The 24,324-nt window shown below is 40.6% G+C and overlaps 3 protein-coding genes across 4 annotated transcripts; 1 reads left to right on the forward strand and 2 right to left on the reverse strand.

Moving 5' to 3' along the window:
* Positions 1 to 396: 396 nt before the first annotated feature.
* LOC145450113 (agmatinase, mitochondrial-like) lies at positions 397 to 10,726 on the reverse strand. The gene is made up of 10 exons (XM_080328595.1): positions 10,530 to 10,726; positions 9,752 to 9,838; positions 9,559 to 9,667; positions 9,328 to 9,415; positions 6,245 to 6,359; positions 4,340 to 4,388; positions 4,020 to 4,215; positions 1,625 to 1,725; positions 756 to 919; positions 397 to 621 (listed from the first exon to the last, which is right to left on the reverse strand). The coding sequence occupies exons 1-10, from the start codon at positions 10,573 to 10,575 to the stop codon at positions 548 to 550; spliced, it is 1,029 nt and encodes a 342-aa protein (XP_080184721.1). The 5' UTR covers positions 10,576 to 10,726; the 3' UTR covers positions 397 to 547.
* Positions 10,727 to 13,098: 2,372 nt separating this feature from the next.
* Positions 13,099 to 15,184, reverse strand: LOC145449498 (baculoviral IAP repeat-containing protein 3-like). Of its 2 annotated transcripts, none has more exons than XM_080327876.1 (4): positions 15,030 to 15,184; positions 14,453 to 14,713; positions 13,805 to 14,014; positions 13,099 to 13,713 (listed from the first exon to the last, which is right to left on the reverse strand). In XM_080327876.1, exons 2-4 carry the CDS (start codon positions 14,710 to 14,712, stop codon positions 13,545 to 13,547), a joined length of 639 nt encoding a protein of 212 aa, XP_080184002.1. In that variant the 5' UTR covers position 14,713; positions 15,030 to 15,184; the 3' UTR covers positions 13,099 to 13,544. The 2 variants fall into 2 exon arrangements, with proteins under 2 accessions (XP_080184002.1, XP_080184000.1); XM_080327874.1 differs by having other exon boundaries at positions 13,099 to 13,716.
* Positions 15,185 to 18,181: 2,997 nt separating this feature from the next.
* LOC145449509 (methylenetetrahydrofolate reductase (NADPH)-like) lies at positions 18,182 to 24,264 on the forward strand. The gene is made up of 10 exons (XM_080327896.1): positions 18,182 to 18,798; positions 19,968 to 20,206; positions 20,276 to 20,386; positions 20,808 to 21,001; positions 21,505 to 21,611; positions 21,671 to 21,952; positions 22,011 to 22,188; positions 22,563 to 22,742; positions 23,207 to 23,428; positions 23,784 to 24,264. The coding sequence occupies exons 1-10, from the start codon at positions 18,587 to 18,589 to the stop codon at positions 23,976 to 23,978; spliced, it is 1,920 nt and encodes a 639-aa protein (XP_080184022.1). The 5' UTR covers positions 18,182 to 18,586; the 3' UTR covers positions 23,979 to 24,264.
* Positions 24,265 to 24,324: the final 60 nt, after the last annotated feature.

The following is a 24,324-nucleotide window of genomic DNA, read 5'->3' on the forward strand; positions in this document are numbered from 1 at the left end:
AGCAGTATTCATTAGTAATGTATTAGATGTGGAGTTCACTGTTGTTGTTTTCGTGAAAAAATGGGCGTCAGAGTCTGTATTCCCTGTTATACCATGAAACGATGTCGACGCATGATAAATGTTCCTTGCAGAAGAGGCGACCCAATACCACGGATAGCTAAGGCAACTAAATATAACGGCGCCAATCACAGTGTACCAATGAACAGAAGCCGGCGTACGACTCTCGGCCAGTGCAAGCAATACTGGCGGGATCATCCGAAGGCTTGTAGATTGACGTAAGCCGAAAGGGTTCATGAAGGTTATGAACCACTGGCGTAGTGGATGGGATAGCTCGCTCCGCTGCCACTACGCTATGATTGTCATAATAAACGTGGGTGAGTAGGTAGAATGCTCACATTGCTCAGTCGCTAACGTGTTAAAATGTATTACGAGATTCAATAGTTGTCGATGCAATTAAGTAACAACGAGATTCTATATTTGTCAATGCAGTTAACTACCAACGAACGCATGCCCTGCGCGATAGTCGGTCGCTCGTGTCTCGCTTTCACTAGTGGTATTTTACTCCTGGTAAGACGCAGAGCATTTCGAATAGTATCCTTGCTGCTGTTTCGGCCGTGAGACCTAAGAAAGGAATTAATTGCGTTGATTAAAGATGATGACCACGTATTTCGCCCAGGTCCGTAACTGTCGCTGTAGAATTATCTGATGGCGACATACCATTCCGACTATAATATATTTGCAATCCATTCATTTACCTGATGGGTCCATCGGTGGACACACTTCCACCAGGTCCGCACCGACAATGTTAAGGCCTCGGCATCCCCGAATTATCTCCTGAGCCTGGGAAGTAGTCAAACCTCCGATTTCTCGAAATCCAGTACCCGGAGCACAACTGGGATCCAAGGCATCGATGTCAAAGCTGCAAAGACGAATTGATTGTTTCGACGCAATATGATTCTATACTGGAGCTAAGAATCTGTAACGACAGGAAGTGCAAGAGTGAGAACAACAATTAAGTGACACCGCAGTCCCAAGATTTATGGGGCAGTGCCCACTGCCCATGTTTCAAAGATTTGAGGACAATATAGCGCCTATTGCGGGGAGATAGCGTATAGTGGTGAGCGTTGGCGCTCGATTCCCGCCGTCGGAGGTTATTCTGGTCTGCTCGTTCGGCCGTCCCCCGTGCCGTTGTTCTTATGGCGACAAAAAAAAAACAGAAAAAAAAAGACACGGTAACGAAAGAAAAAAAGCAAGAAATAGATTCTACAAAGGACCGACGAAGAAAGGATAACATCGAAGAAGACTGTGTCATTGGTCACTAGGTCGAGTTGGATGCCAGTTCAAGTGACCCCAACTGGTTGGCCGTTCAGCATCCCGGATCTCTTTATTACATCACTTTGTGTGTCTTGTATATCGCATTGTACATCGTGTGTGTGTGTCTTGGGCAGATGAAAATATAATCATACGATTGATTGATTGCTCCTCTTGGCAATTACCACCACTGCGCGAGTGATCCAATATGCCCTTGTTACCATTGTGTCTGCCCCTGAGTGTTTTTGGAGAACAGGAGTAGATAGCGATGATGATGGTTATGAAGAATTGAAGATTAAGTTTCCAATATTACCATATGTATGTTGGGGTGTCACCGATAACTTCCCTTACATTCTTCATTACAGGTGCCAATGACTTGTACCAGCAGTCCTTAGCCGGAATGATTCTGAAACCCTGAATAGAGAAAGATACTCATAGCTCGAACACCTAGAAACCGCGTATGGATATGTAATACCATTTATTAATACCAATAATAATTGTCATTGCTAAAATCCCAGACGACAAGATCGCAGCCTGAACAAGGCCATGTAGCTAGACAATTTACCGCGGTATTCTCGCGCTGATATAATATTACGGACAGGCAAATTGTCGCAATTCGCACCATACTGTTACGGTATAATAAAAGATCGTACCGAAAAGGTGTCAAATCATCGCACCATAATTTCATACCTTATCGTATCGTGCAGTTCTACGCGATGGGTTGACCGATATCACTTGTCCAAGTATGATAACATGGGGAAATATCGGAAGATATCGTTTACGTTTAAAGTTTTATTTCTCCAAATAATGAAAAATCGTCTAACTCCTTCCATTTTGGAATGGTCATAAAAAGTTATAATATATATTTGGTGGGCTGGGAGGTAACTCGCTAGGGACCGATACCGCTCCGCTAACAAGCGGTTGGAAATCCCTGATGTGGACATTGAATGGTGGCGCGTAGCATCCAGTGGTCGGGAACCTATGACTCGCGAGCCATATATGGCTCTTTTGGGTTAAGATATGGCTCTTTGCCAAATATTTATTTTTGTACTGAATTGATCAATATTGCAGCGACTTGTTAATGAATATTCATCACGGCCGTGACAGTATAAACATGTCTTTGAGAGGGAAAGACAATGCCGTCTTCAGGTTTAGGGCCTCGGCCCCCCTCTTTTCATAATCATAAAATTTAGTTACTGTCACGCCGGCGGTCGCGAATTCTATGTACTCGACCCGAAATCTTGAATTCTGCGACACGTTGATTAATCAAAGAGCATAGCAGACATGGTGACGCCCATTTCAAAACGCAGTTTTCTAATACACATTGTCTTCCTGATCTACGGCGCGAAATGAACTGCCGTGGACGTGACATTCACAATTACAAACTTGAATTACATATTACATACAACGCCATATAGCTATTCACGTTCTTGATTGGTACACTGGCGATAAAATGTATGCGTGCAGCGCAACGTTATGTTACCACCGAATACCTTGACAATTGAGAAGTCGATAAGTATTCAAATTTTCGGAATCAGTATGACAGTTTCATTCGATTAATATTAGTTATATTAAATTCTAAGCTACTTAAAATGAATTGCGTTATCAATGGTGAGGCTTGGCCCATATGTGCCTTACCTCTCGTTTCGAGCTATATTTTCGAACTAATAAATACCAGTTTTTACAAAGAAAATATGGCGCACACGAGGAACCCCATGTAGTGAGTTCGAATTACTGCTACCATGACGTGACAAATTTTCCATTGTGACGTAACAGTTGATTGGCATGTATGGCTCTTTGGGAGTTGAGATGGAAAAAATAGGGCCAATATGGCTCTTCGGACAAAAAAGCATCCCGACCACTGGCATAGCCATTCGCAACTTTCAGGGCTAATTTGTTAATGAGAATAATGCTTTTGATTGCTTCTTCTCATCTGTTAAATTTGTGTGACGTCATAATAAGTAGAACTCGACTCGATTTGAAGCCTAATATATTCGACTCGTTAAGTAATAGAATCACCCAGGTGTTCGAATTTGCTCAGCCCTACTTGGTATATTCACCTACAATCCTATATGATATATCCATGGATTAGGTCGGCGCTGGTAATTTTTGAATACATCCATTGTTATTGAATCGCGATTTCATTCCAAAATTATATCAAATAACCGGTAATATTGCGTTGGAATCGCCCGTTCTCGCACAAATCCTCGACGCCCACTAAATTCCTGTCCATATCTGGTTTTAGTGGGCAATATATGTATACTGCATATACTGAAAACCCGAGGTGTGTACTGTGTGATCGGGTCTGGATGCTCTTTTTAATCTGGTGGTTTGAGTTCAAAACAACGATTCTATAATAACGTATCAGTGTGAAAATCAAAGATATCATCAGATATCTTTGACCTTAATATTGACTCTAGCACCATCCGTATATATTCCCAGCTTACAAAATTTGTCATTCAGCGGTGATTCGATGTCCCCCAATGTTTACGAACAAAAAGTCAACAACTTCAAACAATCGCTGCCGCAGACACTCTGGGCGAATTAGCAGGGTTGCTGAGCGATGCATGGTACAAATCGTAGATAAATTAACTCTTAGTGACACGGAGCATATCATTTGATCAATAGTTTTAACCCATTTGCACTTTAATTGTGGACAGCAGTCAGCACTATATTAGGCGCCAGTTACTTATTTCGCCAGATCTCACTTTTTTCTTTTGCCAGTCGAACGAATCTGGTCCAGGCGTGCATCCTCTGATGCCGATTTGAAACACCTTCTTACAATCCAGCAGGTCTTCTTCGAGAGCCCTAGCGAAAGGGGTGGCGTGGGCTACTTTCTCTCCCTGATCAGACCATGTGCAGTCCGAATGAGCGTCCACGTGAACCATCGCAACCGGGCCGTACCTGTAACGTTGGTTGAGCGTCGTTAACCATCACGCTAATCGAATATTAGCGCATCAACGCATATTATGTGCACAGGAGAACAACTTCCAAACTGATCGAAGTTTTAGGCAACTACAATACCGACCTTTCAGCAAGACTTTGTACCAGCGGATAAGAAAGTGTGTGATCACCACCTGAGAAAAAAGTTTGCATGACTCGCGATGATCCGATTACTAGATTCTTAAAAGTGAAAGCGTTCAAGAGTATACAACGTATGTATGCCTGCACTGGTGGTTTTAATTCTGATCATGCTGCATCAGTTATTTATCAATATCTCCCAAATTGTCGCAGAATTGATATTGTTATAATCAATAAATCGTCAGATTATATTTTCATCTGAACAACACACATCACAATGTACAATGAGATAAGACACAATGCGACGTAATGAACAGATAGGAGGATGCCGAACGACCGGTTAGGGTTGCAGTTGCGGCCTCTTATACAGTAGGGCTCTTCAAAAATGAATTTTTTTCTCAAATCGTACTGGGTACTTGATAAAATTGTCGGGTTACCTAATTTAAGCCTACACACAAAATTTGGTTCAATTCCAGCCAGTAACCGCTTTGCTACAGGAGAAGAAAGTTTCTATTTATTATATAAAAATAAATAATAATAAATATGAAAATTTTCTGTTCACCCCATGAAAGTGTTAGGCTGTCTATAGAAACGATTCTCATCAAATTTGGTTCAATTCCAACCAGTGGAAGCGGAGTTATTGGCGTCGAAAAATTTGGATTTGAATAAAATAGTATTTACGGTGACCGATTCTTTGTTTATTTATTATAGTTGTGCTCACCGTAAATACTATTTTATTCAAATCAAAATTTTTCGACGGCAATAACTCCGCTTCCACTGGTTGGAATTGGACCAAATTTGGTGTAGATCGTTTCTATAGACAGCCTAACACTTTCATGGGGTGAACAGAAAATTTTCAAATTTTTTATTATTCATTTTTATATAATAAATAGAAACTTTATTCTGCTGTGGCAAAGCGGTTACTGGCTGGAATTGAACCAAATTTTGTGTGTAAGCTTAAATTAGGTAACCTAACAATCTTAACAAGTAGCCAGTACGATTTGAGAAAAAAAGTATTTTTTGAAGAGCCCTGTTATACAGGCATCCACCTCGACCTTTTATCGATATTAGTCTATATTATGCGGCTATTCTTGCTCTTTCCATTCCTGGTGAATGCACTCTTTCGTCGGGGCTTTTTCTGGGCTTTTTTGTCGCCGTAAGAACAGCGACGCGGGGAAGAAGAGGCCAAAATAACCTCCGACGCGGAATCGAACCCGGGCCGCCCGGGTAACAGGCGCCTCTCGTCACAATTATGATCACATGTTTACTTGAATGTGGACAACTGGACATGGACATGCTCGACGACTGACGGATAGCCGGCGAGATGCTGTTCCAACAAGCCTGTTCGCGCATTTGGGTGCCAAATTTCAGAATTTTGACTCATTTTCTTGTTAGTTCGATATAGAGTTATTCATTGACGTAAGTTTACTATACGGCGCGAATACTAGAAATAGTATGACTTTGACAAAGTTATACTATTGTCCCCTGGCTTGACTCCTTTATTCCAATGATTCACAGAACCAACGAATATATCTGTTTTATTTGCTATATATTTATATTTGCTATGACCATTCTTCGTAACTGATGGTTATAACTATAAATCGACCTTCAAATACCACATACATCCGTCCGTGTACTCGCCCCGCTATCGGTATGCTAAGGTTTATGTTGATCATATTATACATCATGCACAAAAAATCAATGCTTGTTTTTCCGATAAATTAAGATATCTTTTATCTTACCGACTTGGTTAACTTCCTCAATTTAGCGAATGTGGTCATTGTTGTAATTCGTCGGTAATGCTTTATCATATGTATAAGTGTGAACTGTGCACTGTGGCGTACAAAAATGAGATTGCACGAAATAAGATTTTGGATAATACGAAACAAGATATTATAGAAACTTCAATTACCAATGACGAGCGGACGGCAACCGGTCTTGATAATATCACCCAACTGCTCTTTTATCTGCTTGCAGCACTTTTCCAGGTTGTAAGTGTTTACGCGCAGGTCTCCGATATCGGCGACCTAACGTAATGATCGTAACGGTTGTTGTCGCATTGGAAAGGAAATTGCCACTGTATGTGTGTCTGGGATTGACATTTACTAAATGAATTGCGAGAATAACAAAGTCGGATAATAATAGGACGCATTTGCCTGTTTCAGCATTGATAGTTATGAGGCAATGCGTTGCTCATAACCTTAGTTGCCTAAATTACGCATTTGTAGCTAGAGCAGTTTCCTTTCACTGCGTGTTTCAGGGGTGGACACTGGACAACCTTTTTACCATTCACGGCCGCATTTCGATTGATCATCTAGGCTACGGCCGCACTCCAGGACTTAGTCGTAATGAACAAGCTGGATGCCAAATACCCATGTTAAAACATAATTTTATTTTGTGAGGAGCACACGATTCCGAGTTGGTATTTGCTATTTCCTCTGCTGTTCGCATCAATACTGTTTACAAAATTTCGGGAGCTATAATTCGTAAATTCAATTCGCATGTCGACGGCCGCCAACACATGCTAATTAAATTACGTGTCGAGGCGGCGCAAACTTACTTCTATGGCCGCAGGCTGGCCACCCCTGGTATAGATAGAGAGACATCGTATATATCCTTATACATTGCATACCCTCTTATCCCCCAATTTCTCGAGAATGTTATTGATCAAATTCATTAACCCTTACGAGGTGGGCGTATCATATATGATATGGCATGTCTCCGACACCGATTTCTCAATGTTGACACGCCCTAGACATCGGGTACTACGTTTTTTGAAAAGCTGAGACTTTTCCGATGTATTTAGTACCTTACTCAAAAATTTTGGTTTGTAAAAATAAACAAAAAATTAAAAATAAAATAAAATATGGTTATCACCTAAAACTTCCGGATATTTTCCGAGTGGGAAATATTGTCGGAAAATCTGCCAGAACATTAGAAGTCGACATGTACGGTTTTCTGTGTAAATTTTCACTGTTTCAAACACCAAAACGTTTTCTGGAGAGTTTTCTGAGGGGAATTTGTAAATGTTGGTCATGCTTCAGTGATTTTCAAGATGTAGGTCAAGTTCAAGTGCAAATTCAGTCGGCATATGAATCATAAACAGGTTTACTATGCCTGCAAAGGGTTGGATATGACAAAAGAAAGCATATCACATTGTTTTATGCCATAATCCGGACTGTAGGGGCCGATTGAGTCTTGATCATGAACTTGACCTTCATGACCACTCACTGACCACGCCCATTTGTAAATTTTATATGTATTTTCAATTTTTCGATATCTGACGAACCGCGCGGTTTACAACGGTGTCCGGTCAATACCGAGAATTCTATTACCGAGAATGCTGTTACCGAGAAGGACAATACCGAGAATGGACAATACCGAGAATGGACAATACCGAGAATGAACATTACCGAGAATGGACACCAGCGAGAATGGTCATTACCGAGAATGCAATAGGCTATATGCAATGCAGGCATGCTATGAATATGAACAGGTCGTGTGTGCATCGCGGCGTTGCTACATTCGGTATCGATTCTAAGGTATAAATTTATCGACAACGTCCGTTACATTAAGCTAGATTCTTGGCATTGGCCATTCTCGGTAATGTCCATTCTCGGTAATGTTCGTTCTCGGCAATGTCCAATCTCGGTAATGTCCGTTCTCGGTAATGTCCATCTCGGTAATAGCATTCTCGGTAATAGTATGGAACCGTTTACAACCATGGTTGACGGCTTGTTTGAAACCAAGCAACAGTGGCTACGCACTGAAGCATCACATTCCTCTCTCTGACGCCATCCTGAGAGTCAGCCTTGAAAATTGAGAGAGAGAGAGATTTTTTAGGGGGGAAATCTTGTTTATTTAAACTTATTAAAAAACCTCAGACATGTCATGGGGTGTCGATCAAGGTTGGAATCGGTAGAGGGCTATACTCCGCCCACTTGTAAACTGGAACGGTCCTGATTCAAGACCTGGTGAGGACCCGGTGAGAATTTAAAAAGTTAAGGTCAATTCTGCAAAATATGGCCCCACCTCGTAAGGGTTAATTCACTTTAGAAAAATTTCGCGCTTTGCGTGACTGGAATTGAAAATCATAATGATTTTGCGTTACATTAATGTCGGTGATTCAGGGTCGTTCGTTAATCAATCTCCATATACCAGACTTCGCTTCGGAAAGGGTGTGTGTACTGTATGCGTCTATGTACCCAATGTATAAAGGGTACTGATGAAATTGCCCCATTGAATGGACAGATCTGGAACGCTAACCTGGGGGAGCTCACCGAAACTAAAAAACCTTGCCGTGCTACGCCCTCGAGTATGCGTGCATGCATGTCTCGTGTTAACGTGTTCAAGGCCAAGTTCGTATTTTATTGAACGACAACTTCACGTCGTCTCGCATCCTTACCATCTTTTCATTTTACTGCAACCTTGCGGTGTTTGAGGTGTTTGAAATGATGAAATTATTAACAAACAGAACTGATTGTAAATGCCAGCCTACCCGAGGTGTTATCCATTTTTATAATGCTTTGATTACAGTCGATATTCCCTTGGCTTACCATATTTTGGAAATCTAAAAAGAGGACACTTTTTCAGTAATTTGAGACTTGCAAAACCGGAGAAGAATTCTCAAAAACCGTTGAATTTTTCCCACTTTGTGATCGGTTGACTAAAAAAAAGGTCATCTTACCGCTCAGAGCTCAAACTAACGTTTTTCTCTCCGCTTTGCTAGGTGCAACACTAAAAAAAAGGTCATCTTTTCGCTCAGAGCTGAAATCAACGTTTTTCACTCCGAAATACCCGCCGGAGCGTCACTTCTGTGCTAATTTACGGCATATCACTCGCAATTTGCTCTAAATCTGACGTAAATTTTCAAACAGGAGGACAAAATCTCAAAAAAGAGGACAAAAGGGCGTCCTCCGAGGACACTTTCAAAAAAGTCAAAAAAGAGGACAAATCCTCTTAAAAGAGGACGTATGGTAACCCTAATATTCCCACCTGGATAGAGGAGTATGGGTCCGCACCGGTAGGCGCGTTGTATGGTCCAATATGCGCGGATTCCATTCTGATGTGGCGTGGCCCAAGTCTAACAAAAATGCCGATTTTGGGTGTAAGTTTTGTGATGGCTTCACGAACAAATTGACTTTACAATCACCATAAGTGAATGCGGAAAGTTCTCTTGGTTTGACTTTTAACGAGAATGAAAAAAATGAACTTATGACCCCTCACCTTGCTCCGGTCTTGTAAGATGTACCGTGATCAATCGGGATGCCCACAAAGCATGCATCCAAGCCGTCGGCGTTTTCTACCCACGGCAATCTCAACATTGTACATATCCCTGTGTTGATGTGAAGAAATTTAGCTATAGCTATAAGAATGACGATGATACTTCTGCATCGATGTGATCAAGTATTGTACGGACCTGCAGGAAATGGTAAATCCGAACGCTGATTGAGCTTGCAGCGTTTTCCGTTACGATCGGCTTCATTTTTGTCCGCGGTTGCCTCATCTAAATCGCGAGTTAACAGATCTATAGATTTACTGTACACGACTGCATGTGGATTATCCGATATTCTGGTAGATTTTAATCGACTGTTGAGATGACAGATTCCTTCCGTACCAGAAAGAAAGTCACCTTGAACGGTGTCGTATATACCTTGATTCAGGCGAATTATAAGTTAGTGAAGTTATCTACTTGCCTAACATCCTCGCTGTAGCTATACAGGTATATATTCCACGTAGCCTAGTTGGAATTATATAGATTTATAGACTATATACGCACCCGCATAGAAATGAATGTAAATGTAAGATTTTACTGATCGTAACAGTGATACGTCGAACTTCCTGTAATGGAAGCCAAAATGGTGTATTTCGCCGATCCCACCTTATCCTTGGGTGCAAATCGGCGAAACGTCACTTACTGTAACGAAATTTCGCTTTCTCACACCCATACCAATCGGTGAAAACGTATCATACGCCAATTAGTAATGAAGATACATCCTAGGGGTGGAGTGGGATATATCTCCTTAAGAATTGGTGTGTGTGACTTGTTTTCAAACATTGGAATGGATACTAAAGCATAATTTTGTATCCGAAAGTGCCGATGGCCTGATTTGCAGCCTATAACGCTATGGTATGAATCTCGCAAAACACCTATTTTCCACCAATGTACGTAAAGTGTGAGCGTAACTTCCACTAACCTGGACATTTGGTCTTGCGCTTGCTTGCTACCTTCGCTGTGGACATAGCGATTCTGCAATATTTAGTTACGATCAAACTCACTACGAATCAAGTTGTAGAGTTTTCGATTTCTTTGTCTTTTTATACTGCTGCCGATCGCTGTATTGAGTAGGAAATTTTGTAGGAAAAAGATCCTCCAACGCCATCTAGAGACGGGGAGTAATTTACTAAAAGTTTATGCATTTTCTATGTCAACACGGCGCCCATTATGGCGAAAGTCACCTAACCTATAAGCGTCAGTGCTACGGAGGGAATTTTATTATAATTTATTTTCTATAAATGTTTTGCAGTAATTTATTTCATGGTCCTAGTTCCAATAACAGAAGCAACAAGGATTCAGGTTTCTGCGCCGTTAGGTGGGGCTATGTTGTCGACTCCACTGAGCTATATAAACACATGTTGTCGACTCCAATAACTGGTATTCCGGAATCCGGAGGGCTGAGCAATATCGAGTAGGCCTACCTGAGTGATACGATTCTGAATCACGTATTATACTTTGAGTAGAGTCGAGTATTCGCGAATCACTCATTATGACGTAATAACAGAATGCAAGATGTCAAAGTTCAAATATGTACCTTTTATGCGTTTACAAAAATATAAAGCCTGTTCTCATCACATTGAAGATACTTCGGTCTTTTTTCAACCATACCGATTTCATGGCACTTTGTGACAATGTTGTGGATCGGTCACGACTTCAGGAATATGTTATTTCCAGTAACCTTCGTAGCTTTGTATTATCTATTTCGTATGCTGTTTTACAGCCAATCAAGGTTTCAAGGCTTCCACAGTGAATAACAGTATCGAAACTATAATTTTCGTCAATAAAATAACTTTCAGCGGCGAGGAGCGTATAATTTCAGTACTCGAAAATATCGTCTTTAATACTCGACTCGAATCATAAGAATTAATACTCGATTCTAGGGATGGTGTGAACGTGAGGTTCACGTTCGCGTTCTGTGTGTGAACCTCGGAAATTTAGAAGTTCGCGTTCACAACAGAACCTTGGTAGGTTCTGCACTGTGAACCTTTTGGTAAATTGTAATTTTCACTCCATTATAATCTTTGGCTCAAATTTATTGCATTTAATCTACGGGCCACTCCATGCATGTGGTGCTGGCAGCATAAAAAATCAACACTAAACGAGCATGTACCATGCACCTCGACAACCTTAAAAGTTTTACTTGCTTTGTTGCAAAATTTTCTCGGCATATCCAGCTTTCCGTTTGTGAATATTTAGTGACTCTCTGCTGTGAGCTGGACCCGCAATCACACAACATCACGAGCGACATACGTAGTCAGCGAATGATGCTTATTCAACCAATCAATGACATTGATATCGTCTTATGATGTAAAAATCGAACGGTCGTACGGGGTCAGTCTTGATTTCATATCTTTTCTTTACCGTATCATTAAAACCAAATCCGTGCGATTAAGGTGCTTGCTACTGCTGCATAACTTGTTGTTGTTTGTGGTATCGGTAGCGAGTATAGAAACCCGTTGTACACTCTGCTCAATATCAATGTAGCAATACTCAGACTCCGAACACATTGTCCGCTCTGGCTAAGACCGTTAAGGCGTAAGCTTATATTCCTTGGTAAGTCCTCGTCGAAATTGTTGGCAAAGCGACGGAATGTACTGATTCTATGCAATTATCATATCCTTTGATTATCGCGGTTGATACATTTAGCGACGTTTAAAACGCCGATATGTACTTCAGCATTGTGACATTATGTGGACCGAATCTTCGCTAGGTATCGTGTACAGCATATAGGCTATCACTTCATTGAAAGATAGGGTTGGAATTAGCAATATGACGTCACGTGACGTCACGAGGTTCACGTTCGTGTTCACACAGAACCTTTCAAAAAGGTTCGCGTTCACACGAACCTGAACCTTTCAGAGGTTCACACCATCCCTACGAGTCGATTCAGATTCGACTACTCGAATCATTTTGCCCGGCCCTGATATTCGGTAACTGTCTGACTGTATTAAATCCCACCTAAAGCATAACAAGCTGCCGTGGACTTGGTTGTTCTTCTTAATACCACTCTTCTGTTCCGTAAATCACCTTGTCGACTTCATCCCACCGACAGGAAGCATACGTCGTCGTCACTATTTCCTATTACCTGTTCGGGTTAAGGATTATTCAATCGTACTGCGAATTAATTGGTTTTAACTTATGCAGACAATTCCCTCGATTTGTAGGGTGAAACGAAAGTCCAGTCCAGTTTGGTGTCGATGTCACGGTCCTGTAAATAATGGTCGGGCGGGTATAATTTGTCACTTGAATTATTACGTGGAAGTATTTTATATGAATTTTCTCAACTTTTGATAGGAATGTGCAGGACAATGCAGTCATATTTCATTTTCTCGGCATTGATTCGCGTGTCGGATGACGCCGAGGGCCGGATGTTCGACATACCAGATCGACTGCATTGCACATCTACCTACATTGTGACTTCTGTTCCCTTTCGGAGACTAGTTCAGTCGCAAGACATGAAGCTATATACTCGAGTAACTCGACGTACGTATAGGTAAAGCGGTAAACTATATTTGTGTAACGACATGCAGAACGTTCATAATAACAGTGTGCGCATAGAACATACATTTATAATGTCAAGATTGCACGAAAACATTTGACTACGAAGTATGAAAATCACAATGATTGTAACGAAGAGAGCAGAGTGTTCACAGTGTCAAAATTGGAGTGGATTCATTTGCGATGTAACGCAAACGACGGACGGGTCTAAACATTTGCCCACGCCCAAATTTATGTCACTAATCGCATATATTAATCGTGCAAGATGGCTCCTAAGATCCAAAAGAGAGAGTTTGAATGATACAGTCATGTTCAACGTAAACAGTGCCATAAATGTTCAACATGTAACCAATGATAGTATATTGCTAATGTCATCCACGAGACATGATTGAAAACATCGGCATATAGAACACGATACAGTGACATCACGACCACGTCAAGGCCATTGCCGTATGAAGATTCCACTCGAGCCATTATTCCCAACAATCCAGTCTTCCAGTGGTGCGGTGTTTGTCGCAGATACAACGATTCTGGAATTGCTAATATTAACGTGATGCCTGCCACCAACAAAGTCCGCGTCGGAATAGAACGTCACTGGTCCCGGGCTTCTGAAATATTCGGTAATTGTAAGTATTGAATCACGCATTTATATTTCATCGGATACGAGAACAAGAAGAAAAGAATGATATATATTACCTTTCCACTACTTGCGTAACAAGGTTCTGACGAGGTCCGAATCGTTGCACTTGAATGAATTGGTGGTTAGGTGTCTCTCTTCGTAATCTTTGACTGCCTTGGCCGCCCGCTGGATTGTGAATAGGTAAGATCGGGCGATCGAGATTGGGGTATCTGTGCGAAATCGTCGCGACGTATTCACAGCCACGTTCGCGAAGAAGGTATTCGCACCTGAAATCAACAGTCTGTTAGAGCCTGCGACGTATTCGTGCGGTAATAAATCTCGGAAATTAAAAGGGTCTCATTTGAAGTTTAATTCACGGCATTTCGCAAATTGGTATAAAAGGGCTCAATGTAGTACCAAGTTTATCACGATGCAAGGTCACTCAAAATAGTACAATTTTACTGTTTTCAAAACAACTACGAGACTCTGAACTAAGTTCATTTCAACGAAATTTTAACCGTGATGACGTTAGAAACTATCGTATGCTGTCATCAGTGATGTGTAGTAATATGGAGTCTAATACTGGATGAAGAGAATGAGTTAGGCCTATTCAGAATCTGACTGACATCATTTAGAAGTTTGCGGTGTAGAGAAGCCTTAATCTGCCATACGGAATGGACTTGAACAATCTAACCAACAATAACGTAACCTCCTTGCATACTTACTGAGGGAACCATTTCGCGTGCTCTTCCATTGGAATGTCGTAGTATTCCCAATCCTTGAACGACCCCCCGCAGTAATAGCAAGTCGTATGATCGTCAACGCCATCGTAAAATAGACCGGCCTCCGCGAATTCTGAACTTGTAGCCAATACATCAGCAGTCCAACCACAGAAAGAACGCGTACGAGCTGTCAAGCTCTCCATGTCGGGGCGCGAAGGATTGTCACAGGGAAATAGTGTTCTTCTTTGATTTGCGTTGTTCATGCTAAATATATAGAGAGGATGTTTATGTTTTTGAATAACATGATCGCATACGCCATTTCTTTTAACGCACAAATTTTGGATTATGCTATACTGAATCGTACATAGCTATCCCGCTATCGTCCCTAACCGGGGACATTTTGAGTTCTAGATATCCCCGTTGCTATCAAAGAGACAGACCACAGTCACAGCTTACGCGGGATTCTAAACCCGTTATCTGACTTCAATAAATAGGTGTTCTATAATATTTTGCTGTAACCTATACTAACAAAAACGTCTCTTAACATATTAGCGTAATTAACAAGCTGAAATAATCTTACCTTTCGCGGTTGGCGATACTTTCACAAGAAATAATTAAACAGCAGGTGCTACGTTTACGATATCCAACCGTTTCTCGTTGCCTTACTCCGATGGTGGTATAAATCCCCACAATATACCGACAGAAACTGATTAAACTGAGTATCGAAGAACCTCACTTATACTATATATAGCCTACCAATTAACGTATTAGCTCGTAGCTAGCTACCAAGGCAACTCAACGTACACAATACCGGGTGAATCCCCGTATTCTTTTTCTTTCCAGATATGACCAGCGCGGATACACGCAGATTTGACACCGGTTGTATTGACTGTTGTCAAATCGGATCATGACTGTTCCATTCAATAGATGAATGTACATTGTACGTACATTGTACGTACAGCACGTGATGCACGTGATGCACACGCGCATACAGCGTGATACAATCGATTCAGCGGTTGGAATGAAACGCCTTTGATATTTGTGAACTCTGGCAAAACTGGGTTATAGTGACGCACAATAATATGTTGACAATTTTCTTTAGCTATACTGCTTTGCCTGTCCGATTCATGTACTATTTTGGTCATTCGGTAGCAATCCCGGGTTAATTCCTCACCAATAAAAAATCCGGAATCTCTTCCGTACTTCGTGAAATCATAAAGCACAAAGAGTATAATCACTAATCAGGGACACTGTTTTTTATCACACGAATGCTAGATTAAAGATATCGTACTTGGTCGAATTAGATTTAGAGCCTCCTCCTTAATTACATCGCGTTATGCAGTGTAATTGTGTCTTGAGCGGATAAAAATATAATAGAATCACCAATTATACTGGCTATTGTTATTACACTACGACCTGCGAGCGTAAAAGCAGTTTCTACTGGATCAATAATCGTGCATTTTGAGATTGAAATATTAACTTTGACACATCGACTTCGCCTGCCCTTGCGGCTGTAACAAAACTATTCATTTCTCATCACATTCCAATTAATCTAGTATCTTTAAATAATAATCAATAAATCAGTAAAATACACGATGCAGTGCAGTGTTTCCCAACCGGCGGGGAATTCAGCGGTTTCTATGGTTGATATCTGCGCACTTGAAAATATTTATTTACAGAATGTTCGGAAACATAATAATACAATCCAGTTCACTGAGCTGGACTGCATGCGTCGCAAATTTTATGTCGCATCGTTCACAAAAACTCATTTGGAATTCTGGATAACCAATATTGGGGTGACCAACACGTTTAGCACGGGCAGCATGACGTGTGATAAAGCTTTCGTAGAATTTTACGTGTTACCGCGGTACCGCCCAGTCTCACACAAGAAGTTTCATCTTGCATTAAAAGGCGATTGTTTATATCTACTGTCAGATATGTCCCAGCGATACTGGGTGTAATCAAATAATCAAATAGCCTGTCCGTGACATCCAGCATATCACTCTTGTGAAATTACTAAAAGTTTGATATAACTTATTAAAGTTAACTCGACCTCGGATTCATGGTAGTTCAGAAAAATTATGAGCAATTTCCGTAATAATTGGTTTTCTTTACACGGGTCGTCTCCATGCATCAATCCCGGGGCATGTCTGGTGGTGTATTGAAATGCTAAAATTTTTAGCAATACATTGAATTGAATTGACTTGCACCAATTTAGAGAAAGTCGCTACTAAACAAAGTCTAACCAAATTTCATAGAAGTAGGCCTATATGAGCATCTTAGGCGGGGGATACAGGGATTTTAGGTTGTGGATAATAAATTGTTGTTGTGCGTATAAATTTAAATGTTTAGGTTTGAATAGATTTCTTGAAATCAACATGCCTGAGACGCCATAATGAAAAAACACTACTGTTGGTATACAAAGTTACTTTAAATTCACTTCTAGTGCTGCATGACGATTACCCTTGATAATAGCCAGTTCTATTTCTTTGAGATCGAGTCACACCCTAACATCACCATACGCTATAACCATAGCCTTTACAAAGGCTATGCGATTTTTATTATAGATAACTAACCTACGGATGACTGCACGAATGGGCACCCAGAGAGGGCTAGAAATTTTTCGGGTCTCTTCGTAAGGTAATTTTGTAGCTGCTGGCGAACCGAACCGATGTTTAAGGAAAGCTGTACTGTCGCACTGATTACAAAAGATAAACATCGCATTGTGTGTCTTGTATATCGCATTCGACGCATTGTACATTGTATGTGCTGTGTCTTGGGTAGATGAAAATATAATCTGACGATCATTTATACTGACTGACAGACTGATGCATTCAACAAATTCAAGTTCTATTTGTTGACAGAGATAGGCTATATGTGTTTGAATGATAGCCTTCTATGTTTTGAAGTCATAAACGGTATTCAAGTCGAAATACAAGCAATTTCTTCTAAATGAATACTAGCCAGCCTTCAGGATTACCGGACAACGACCCTAACATCGATCTCGCCTTCTGCCACATGCCACCTCCTTTTGTCGCTTGCGTCTTATTCTCGGCATTACTTTTTATTCAGTGTGCGAGCCTTTTCTTTACTTCGCCTAGGCCAAGGTGGGTGTCTGATTCCATAGACTACTCCAAGTCGTTTCGACACCTTCCTATCTTTTCATTGAATCGCATTTTTGTGGTGTATTGAACTGATAAAAATTGCTATGATGATGATGATGATGATGGCATATTTGGCAAATTGAATAGAAAACTGTAACATTTAGAAATTCATTGCGAGCCAGTGGTGGGTCGCTACCCACCTGGTTGGAAGCGTTGTCCAGGCTTACTTTTCATTCTCCTTCAGTGTGCAATGTGCAACACGTTGTGCATAATGTGCATGCCTCTTCTCTACTTCGCCTAGGCCAAGTTGGGTGTCTGATTTCAGAGACTACTCCAAGTTGTTTCGACACCTTCTATCTTATAATATAAGATAATCGTTGGGTTATAATTTTCATCTGAACAAGTTACACACAATGTACAATGCAATAAGACACAATGCGATATAAAGAACAGATAGGAGGATGTCGAACGACACGGATCAGTAGCCTATATTTTACTCTAAGATCCACTTCGGCCTAGAGTGCCCGTGTCACAGTTCTATTAGATGTTGACATTTTTGAAGTCGCGGCCCTTTCTACTAGTTCTTTCCCTTATTCGTGAGTGCTTTCTTTCTTCGGGTCTTTTTCTGAGCTTTTTTGTCGCCGTAAGAACAGCGACAGCGGGGGAAGAGGAGCCCAGATGAACCTCCGACGGGAATCGAATCGCATCCGCCAGCTTAGTAGGCGCTTATCGGTACTACTACGCTATCTCCCCCGCATTGTATCACAGTTTTGTGGTGTTTTGCAACGATGAAAATATTAATAAAACTGATTGATTTACTGATGAACTAATAAATAAATGGTGTAAAACTGCAAACATCGCCACCATCTGATACGCATCATGAACCATATCTTCGCCCGGAAGAGGGCGATACAGTATCGTAACGCTTCATCAGATTGTTTTGACACGTGACCGGCACCGGCGTATATATAAAGCAGCCACATTGTTTTGATTTCATTTCTTGCCTCCTACGTCCGAGCAGCGGTTGTCGGGGATGGTGTCGAGCAGAGACTTGAATGGCGATTCCGGCCGTATCAAACCCGCGTCTGCCGCAGTAACACAAAACGGCCATTCCAACTGCGGTGCCGTAGCTTTTGTACCTCTGAAGGAGAAGATCGACAAGAGGATTCAAGCGAGAGACCCTTGGTTTTCGCTTGAGTTTTTTCCTCCTAGGACGGAGAAAGGAGCGACGAATTTAGTCGGAAGGTGATCGACCACACATCTTTCGACTTCTTCATTATAATTGTTAAACGTATTAGCAGAGGTGGTCACTTGTCAGCAAACGAAATACCGGTACTCAAGTAGACTATACTTAGTGGTTACGATTTTCAACCTCCTCCATATCTACTTGTAATAAAATACTTGAATCAAAAGTCCATTTCCTGTTAAGATTTTGTACTGTAAAAATAATTGATGGATAGCTTTTAAAATCTTCACGACAGTGACAGTGTTGTTATCTGGGGGTAACGGAATGTAATTTTGTAATACCTGGCACATATTCACCATTATATGCAAGGTTAGGTGAGAGAGAGAGAAATTTATTCGTTATCGCGAAAAAGAAGATCCAATTGAATATTTTTAAACTTTCGACTTGTAATAGACATATGGAAGCATGCGTTGCTACCTCACTGACATTCTACTTGTAAAAATACTGTCTTCTGTACTTGCGAGAGCTTATGCTTTGTACCTCTATCTGAATATCACCGATGACGACTTCGCAGGTTTGTAATGACTCGACTCGAGTCGCGATTTTTTGGTGACTCGAGTCATTTTCTTAAAACTCTAAAATGACTCGACTTGTATTCGAGTCATTGCGCATGACTCAAGACTGGGTCTACCAAGACAGGCATTTCATTGCAATTTCCAATACTAATACAGTTATCACACTCACATTATTTCGTCAGTCAGTACTGGTAATAAAAAATGTTACCAGGAACTGTTAAGGCGAGGAAAATTAGTATATTATGAATGCGAAGCTTTCGATATGACCGAGCAGAGTTGTGAAAAGTGGGTTTCACGTGACATTAACTCGGAACTGAACTGTCAACATAATGACTTGGACTCGAACTCGAGTCAAAACACTATGACCCGGACTCGACACTCTACTCCGTGACTTGACTCGGGGGTGAATTGAAAATGACTCGATTTGACTTGAGTCAAAATTATGAAATTGAGTTTGACTTGAGACTCGGAACGTTATGACTTGGTTACAACCCTTCCACTTCAATCACCACTGCATATTAGACGATTGGTTTTCTGTATTTGTAATATTTATATTGTTCCTGAATACACTAGTAGGAAACCTACTGGTTAATACTTTATGACGAATCTTGAATGATCGGCAATGACATATTTATTTCATTTAATGAATGTAGGCTTGATCGGATGGGTGAGGGCGGCCCACTCTTTATCGACGTAACCTGGCACCCTGCAGGAGATCCCGGCGGTGACAAGGTGACGTCTTCAACAAAAATAGCCGGTACCGTTCTGAATTATTGCGGGATAGACACCATGCTTCACATGACCTGCTCCAACCAAACAAAAACCACGGTTAAGAAAAACCTGGAGAAGACCAAACGGTTAGGGGTACGGAGCATTCTTGCTTTACGGGGAGGTAACATCCTATTTTCACATTTCATATGGTCAAAAAGATTAATATCTTCCAACTTTTTATCTTTGGTAGATGCTGTCGGAAATGATTGGCAATATAACGATGATGGACTCAATTATGGTTCAGACCTAGTTCGTCTGATAAGGGACGAATATGATGACTACTTCACAATATGCGTGGCAGGTAATTACGAAATTGTACCACAGTATGGTCGCTATTGGACAGGGGAAAAGAATTTGATGCATATTCATTGAATTCGTTGTGTTTGAAACCAGACTAGTAACCTTGCTTTTATCTTGAGGTAATTTGTGTCCTAGAATTGTGGGGAGTAGATCATGCAGTAACCTTTTGAACTATACCCAGCAATATTTTTTTTAGTTTCCTCATGATACAATCAATAAACAAAGATATATATTGTTTATGTATTGCATAATTATGTTGAAGGGTTCCAAAATTTTAGCAAACAAAGCTTATTCGCGGCATGGCAAGCTATTTCATTTCTTTGTCTTAACTTTTTGTGTTGATTTTGCAAGCTTAGATTTTTCTGTGTGTACCCAACTTGACCGCAAGTATGCATGTCTTAAATATTTTGTCAAAATTGTAGGTTATCCAAAAGGACACCCAGACAGCGAGTCCTACGAGGAGGACCTTCTGCATTTGAAGCAGAAAGTTGACGCGGGCGCCGATATGATTATTACTCAGTTATTTTTCAAAGCTGAGGAATTTTTGAAGTTCCAAAATGACTGCCGGGATATTGGCATTGAATGTCCAATTATTCCCGGTATTTTTCCGATTCAGGTTGGTAATCGTCTAATAAGCTAATATTTGACAAGATGTTGTCTTTGCTACCCGCTATTATCTCTGCTAACAGTTCTTATTGACTTTGACGTCTGACGTGTTTGATTTCAATTTTGTAATATTTATACACTGATTACTGTTACGAGTGTTTGTGCAAACATAATTGTGATTGGAATCAGTTAACGTTTTATGCAGATTCGTGATTTTGTGGAATTTTCAACTTTACTTACTAACGCTTTACTACTCTTTACTACTATCTCTTTGACCCAGGATTTTTTTTAGATATGTGTGAGCGCGACATAGCTTCTTCACACATTCCGTACGCTTTACGACGTAAGCAACTTTTATGTTAGAATATTTGCCAACAATTGAATTGGATAAATCTTTGGCTGCGGTTTCAAGGCCGCTGCATTTTGACTTTGTGATGATGTAATTTGTAGTGTAGTCTAGTGATTGAAATCGTTACCAGACCGTGGCGTTTATATTATGTGTCTTGCTCTCAGACGAATCGATCACTGGTCCAGTTGACGAAACTGTCTAAACTAGATGTGCCGGATGATGTTCGAAGTGCAATAGAACCTATTAAGGACAATGATGAAGCAATCAGAAAGTATAAAATGCTTGAACATCATTGTGAGAATATTGTTCTAATTGGTGGTATCTTTACAGCTACGGTGTGCATTATGCTACAGCTCTGTGCAAAGAGCTTCTGGAGTCAGGTCAAGTGCTTGGGTTACATATGTATACGCTCAATTTGGAAACGGCCACTATTTCTATATTGAAAAGTCTCGGCCTATGGTTGCCTGCAATTTCGAGACCATTGCCATGGAAAACGTCTGGAAACCCGGAACGTCAGGCTAATGAAGTCGTAAGGCCTATATTTTGGGGCGCAAGGCCGAAAAGTTATATTCATCGCACCCAAAACTGGGACGAATTTCCAAACGGCAGATGGTTTGTTAAAAATTAAATGTTGGTGAATATAAAGATATTTAGGTTTTTGTATTCAAAGGGGGGACTCGGCTTCGCCCGCCTTCGGTGAATTGAAAGATTACCATTTATTTTATCTACGTTCGCGTACCGCTAATGAGAAATTGCTTCAACAATGGGGCGAACTGACTGACGAATTTGACGTATGGAAGGTCTTCTCGTTATTTATTTCGGGAGAAAAGAATGACGGAGGCTACAAGGTATGGGGAGTGTTAGGGTCATTTGAAAAATGGATGATTTTGAATTTATATTAATTTGTATATTGTGTTAACGTATTACAGTATATGGAACCGGGCTCATTGTTTCCACTTAGCCTGGAGTCTGGACTTGTTCCTGGTTTGTACTAGACAGTAGAGGAAATTTACATTAGACCAAGCTCCCATGACTAGCTCTTCAGGTTGAATACAAGCGACTCAAGATTGCCTTCATTTCTCGAGTCACGGATGTGTTTGATTCTATCAAATGACACAGATTATGATGATATGTTGATTATTCCGACACCAGTGATAATAACATCACAATAGTTCCAAACAGTATTTTAAACAAAGTTCTTGATTGTTATGTTTACATCTAGATAAGTGAAACGCCTTGGTGTGACGGGCTTTCGAAGGAAACCGAGGTGATGAGGGATAGGCTCATCATGTATAACAATCTCGGCATTCTCACCATCAATTCCCAGCCCAACATCAATGCAATGAGTTCAACCCACCCTGTGTTTGGATGGGGTGGCGAAGGCGGCTATCTTTTCCAAAAAGTAAGTTGCGATTTCCGGGCGTTATTGCAAGGTTGTAACCAAGTCACGAAGCTCCGAGTCACAAGTCAAGATTTAACTTTAATAGTTTTGACTCGAGTCAAGTTATTTTCAATTCGTCACCTAGCCAAGTTCGTGTTGAGCGAGCTGTTTTACAACTTTGCTTAGGTGATATCTGATGTCTCACATTAAAGCACTGTGAGGAATCATGAGACTCGCCTGAGAAAAGCTATCAAAATATGTAACTTGGATCAGGACATCAAATACAATGTTCTGAGTCATATGAATTTGCATAGTTAATACACAAAGTAACTCAAGTTGAGTCATTATGCATATTTAAGAAAATGACTCTGCCGGCATATTGCTTCTATATAGAAGTTACTGATATATTGGCATTCTTAGATTCTGTCATTATTTACATTGTACGTTTTTGCCGCCCTCAAAAATTCTCAATCATGTTGCGACAGGCATATCTGGAGTTTTTCGTCAAACCAGAATACGCGGAAGCACTCAAGAAAGTTCTTCCCAAGTACGAGCCCCGAGTCAATTACCATATGATCAACCGAGACGGGGAGGACTTCACAAACGCGGACAGACAAACGCCCAACGGGGTCACTTGGGGCATTTTCCCGGGAAAGGAAATCGTGCAGCCAACCGTCGTGGATCCAGTCAGTTTTATTGTTTGGAAAGTGAGATATGTTTTTATTCCAAATTGATGTGGAGCAAAGGCAAATTTAACTCAAAATGAATAATGACAATGCAAATAGGTGCCTGTTGGTCAGTTATCCTGATATAGTAGCTATTTCTGTCCGTTGCCAAGATAATAGTGATGCAAACCTATTCAAAAACTGGTTTCTATTTTACAAAATCCAAAGTTTGAAAAAGTAAGTAGTTTTACTTATATATCATTTTGAATCAAGTGGTAGTAGCCTAAAAACATTTAGTTGAGTAAGTATTGCAAGTAATCAAGTACTTTTTAACAGGCCAACGTTGTAATTTACCATTATTATTAACATCATTGATTCATTGTCTTATATATAACAGGATGAAGCGTTTGGTCTGTGGATGGAAAAGTGGGGAGCCTTGTACGATCCTACATCCACCCCATACAAAATCATCGAAAGTATCTGCGACAGCTATTATTTAGTGAATTTAGTGGACAATGATTTTCCGAAGGAATCCATCTTGTGGGACGTGCTCGACGACATGCTGACAACGGCAGGCGTGAAAAAAGAATGAAGATCGTCGTAAATGTAGCAAATGCCAATAGACATTTTTAATTTATAGTAATTGTGAGGTTCACCGTTTCATTTTTCTTTGTACTACTTTCCTGTTTTCACATCTTAACCAGGGTAGGTGCTGAAAGACAGTCATTTTATTCGTTCCTGTTTGCAGCAATTTATTTACTAACCCGTCAACAAGATATTCATGTGTTCCCTTGCACGAGATAGGTGAAGAAGAATCGTTCAGAATATGAATTGATTGGATGGTTTTATTTTTAATAAATAAACTTTATTCGATTCTGCTGAGTCGACAACGATGTCAGAGATGTTATAAATGTGGGAATGTTCTAATGGCACGCATT

The sequence above is a fragment of the Botryllus schlosseri genome, chromosome 11, assembly GCF_051294905.1.
Source record: "Botryllus schlosseri isolate E-star chromosome 11, Bs_hap1, whole genome shotgun sequence".
Classification (NCBI taxonomy): Eukaryota; Metazoa; Chordata; class Ascidiacea; order Stolidobranchia; family Styelidae; genus Botryllus; species Botryllus schlosseri.

Bases quoted from the DNA above. Each gene is read 5' to 3' on its own strand.
- LOC145449498 (XM_080327874.1), bottom strand. From the start codon at position 14,712: ATGAACAACGCAAATCAAAGAAGAACACTATTTCCCTGTGACAATCCT. The intron at 14,015-14,452 runs GTAAGTATGCAA...TGTTGATTTCAG, and splicing joins CACGCGAAATGGTTCCCTCA to GTGCGAATACCTTCTTCGCG. The intron at 13,717-13,804 runs GTAATATATATC...CGAATATTTCAG, and splicing joins GTTACGCAAGTAGTGGAAAG to AAGCCCGGGACCAGTGACGT.
- LOC145450113 (XM_080328595.1), bottom strand. From the start codon at position 10,575: ATGTCCACAGCGAAGGTAGCAAGCAAGCGCAAGACCAAATGTCCAG. The intron at 9,416-9,558 runs GTGAGGGGTCAT...CATTTTTGTTAG, and splicing joins TCTTACAAGACCGGAGCAAG to ACTTGGGCCACGCCACATCA. The intron at 4,216-4,339 runs GTCGGTATTGTA...CCAACGTTACAG, and splicing joins GTACAAAGTCTTGCTGAAAG to GTACGGCCCGGTTGCGATGG.
- LOC145449509 (XM_080327896.1), top strand. From the start codon at position 18,587: ATGGTGTCGAGCAGAGACTTGAATGGCGATTCCGGCCGTATCAAACCC. The intron at 20,387-20,807 runs GTAATTACGAAA...TCAAAATTGTAG, and splicing joins CTTCACAATATGCGTGGCAG to GTTATCCAAAAGGACACCCA. The intron at 21,002-21,504 runs GTTGGTAATCGT...TCTTGCTCTCAG, and splicing joins CCGGTATTTTTCCGATTCAG to ACGAATCGATCACTGGTCCA.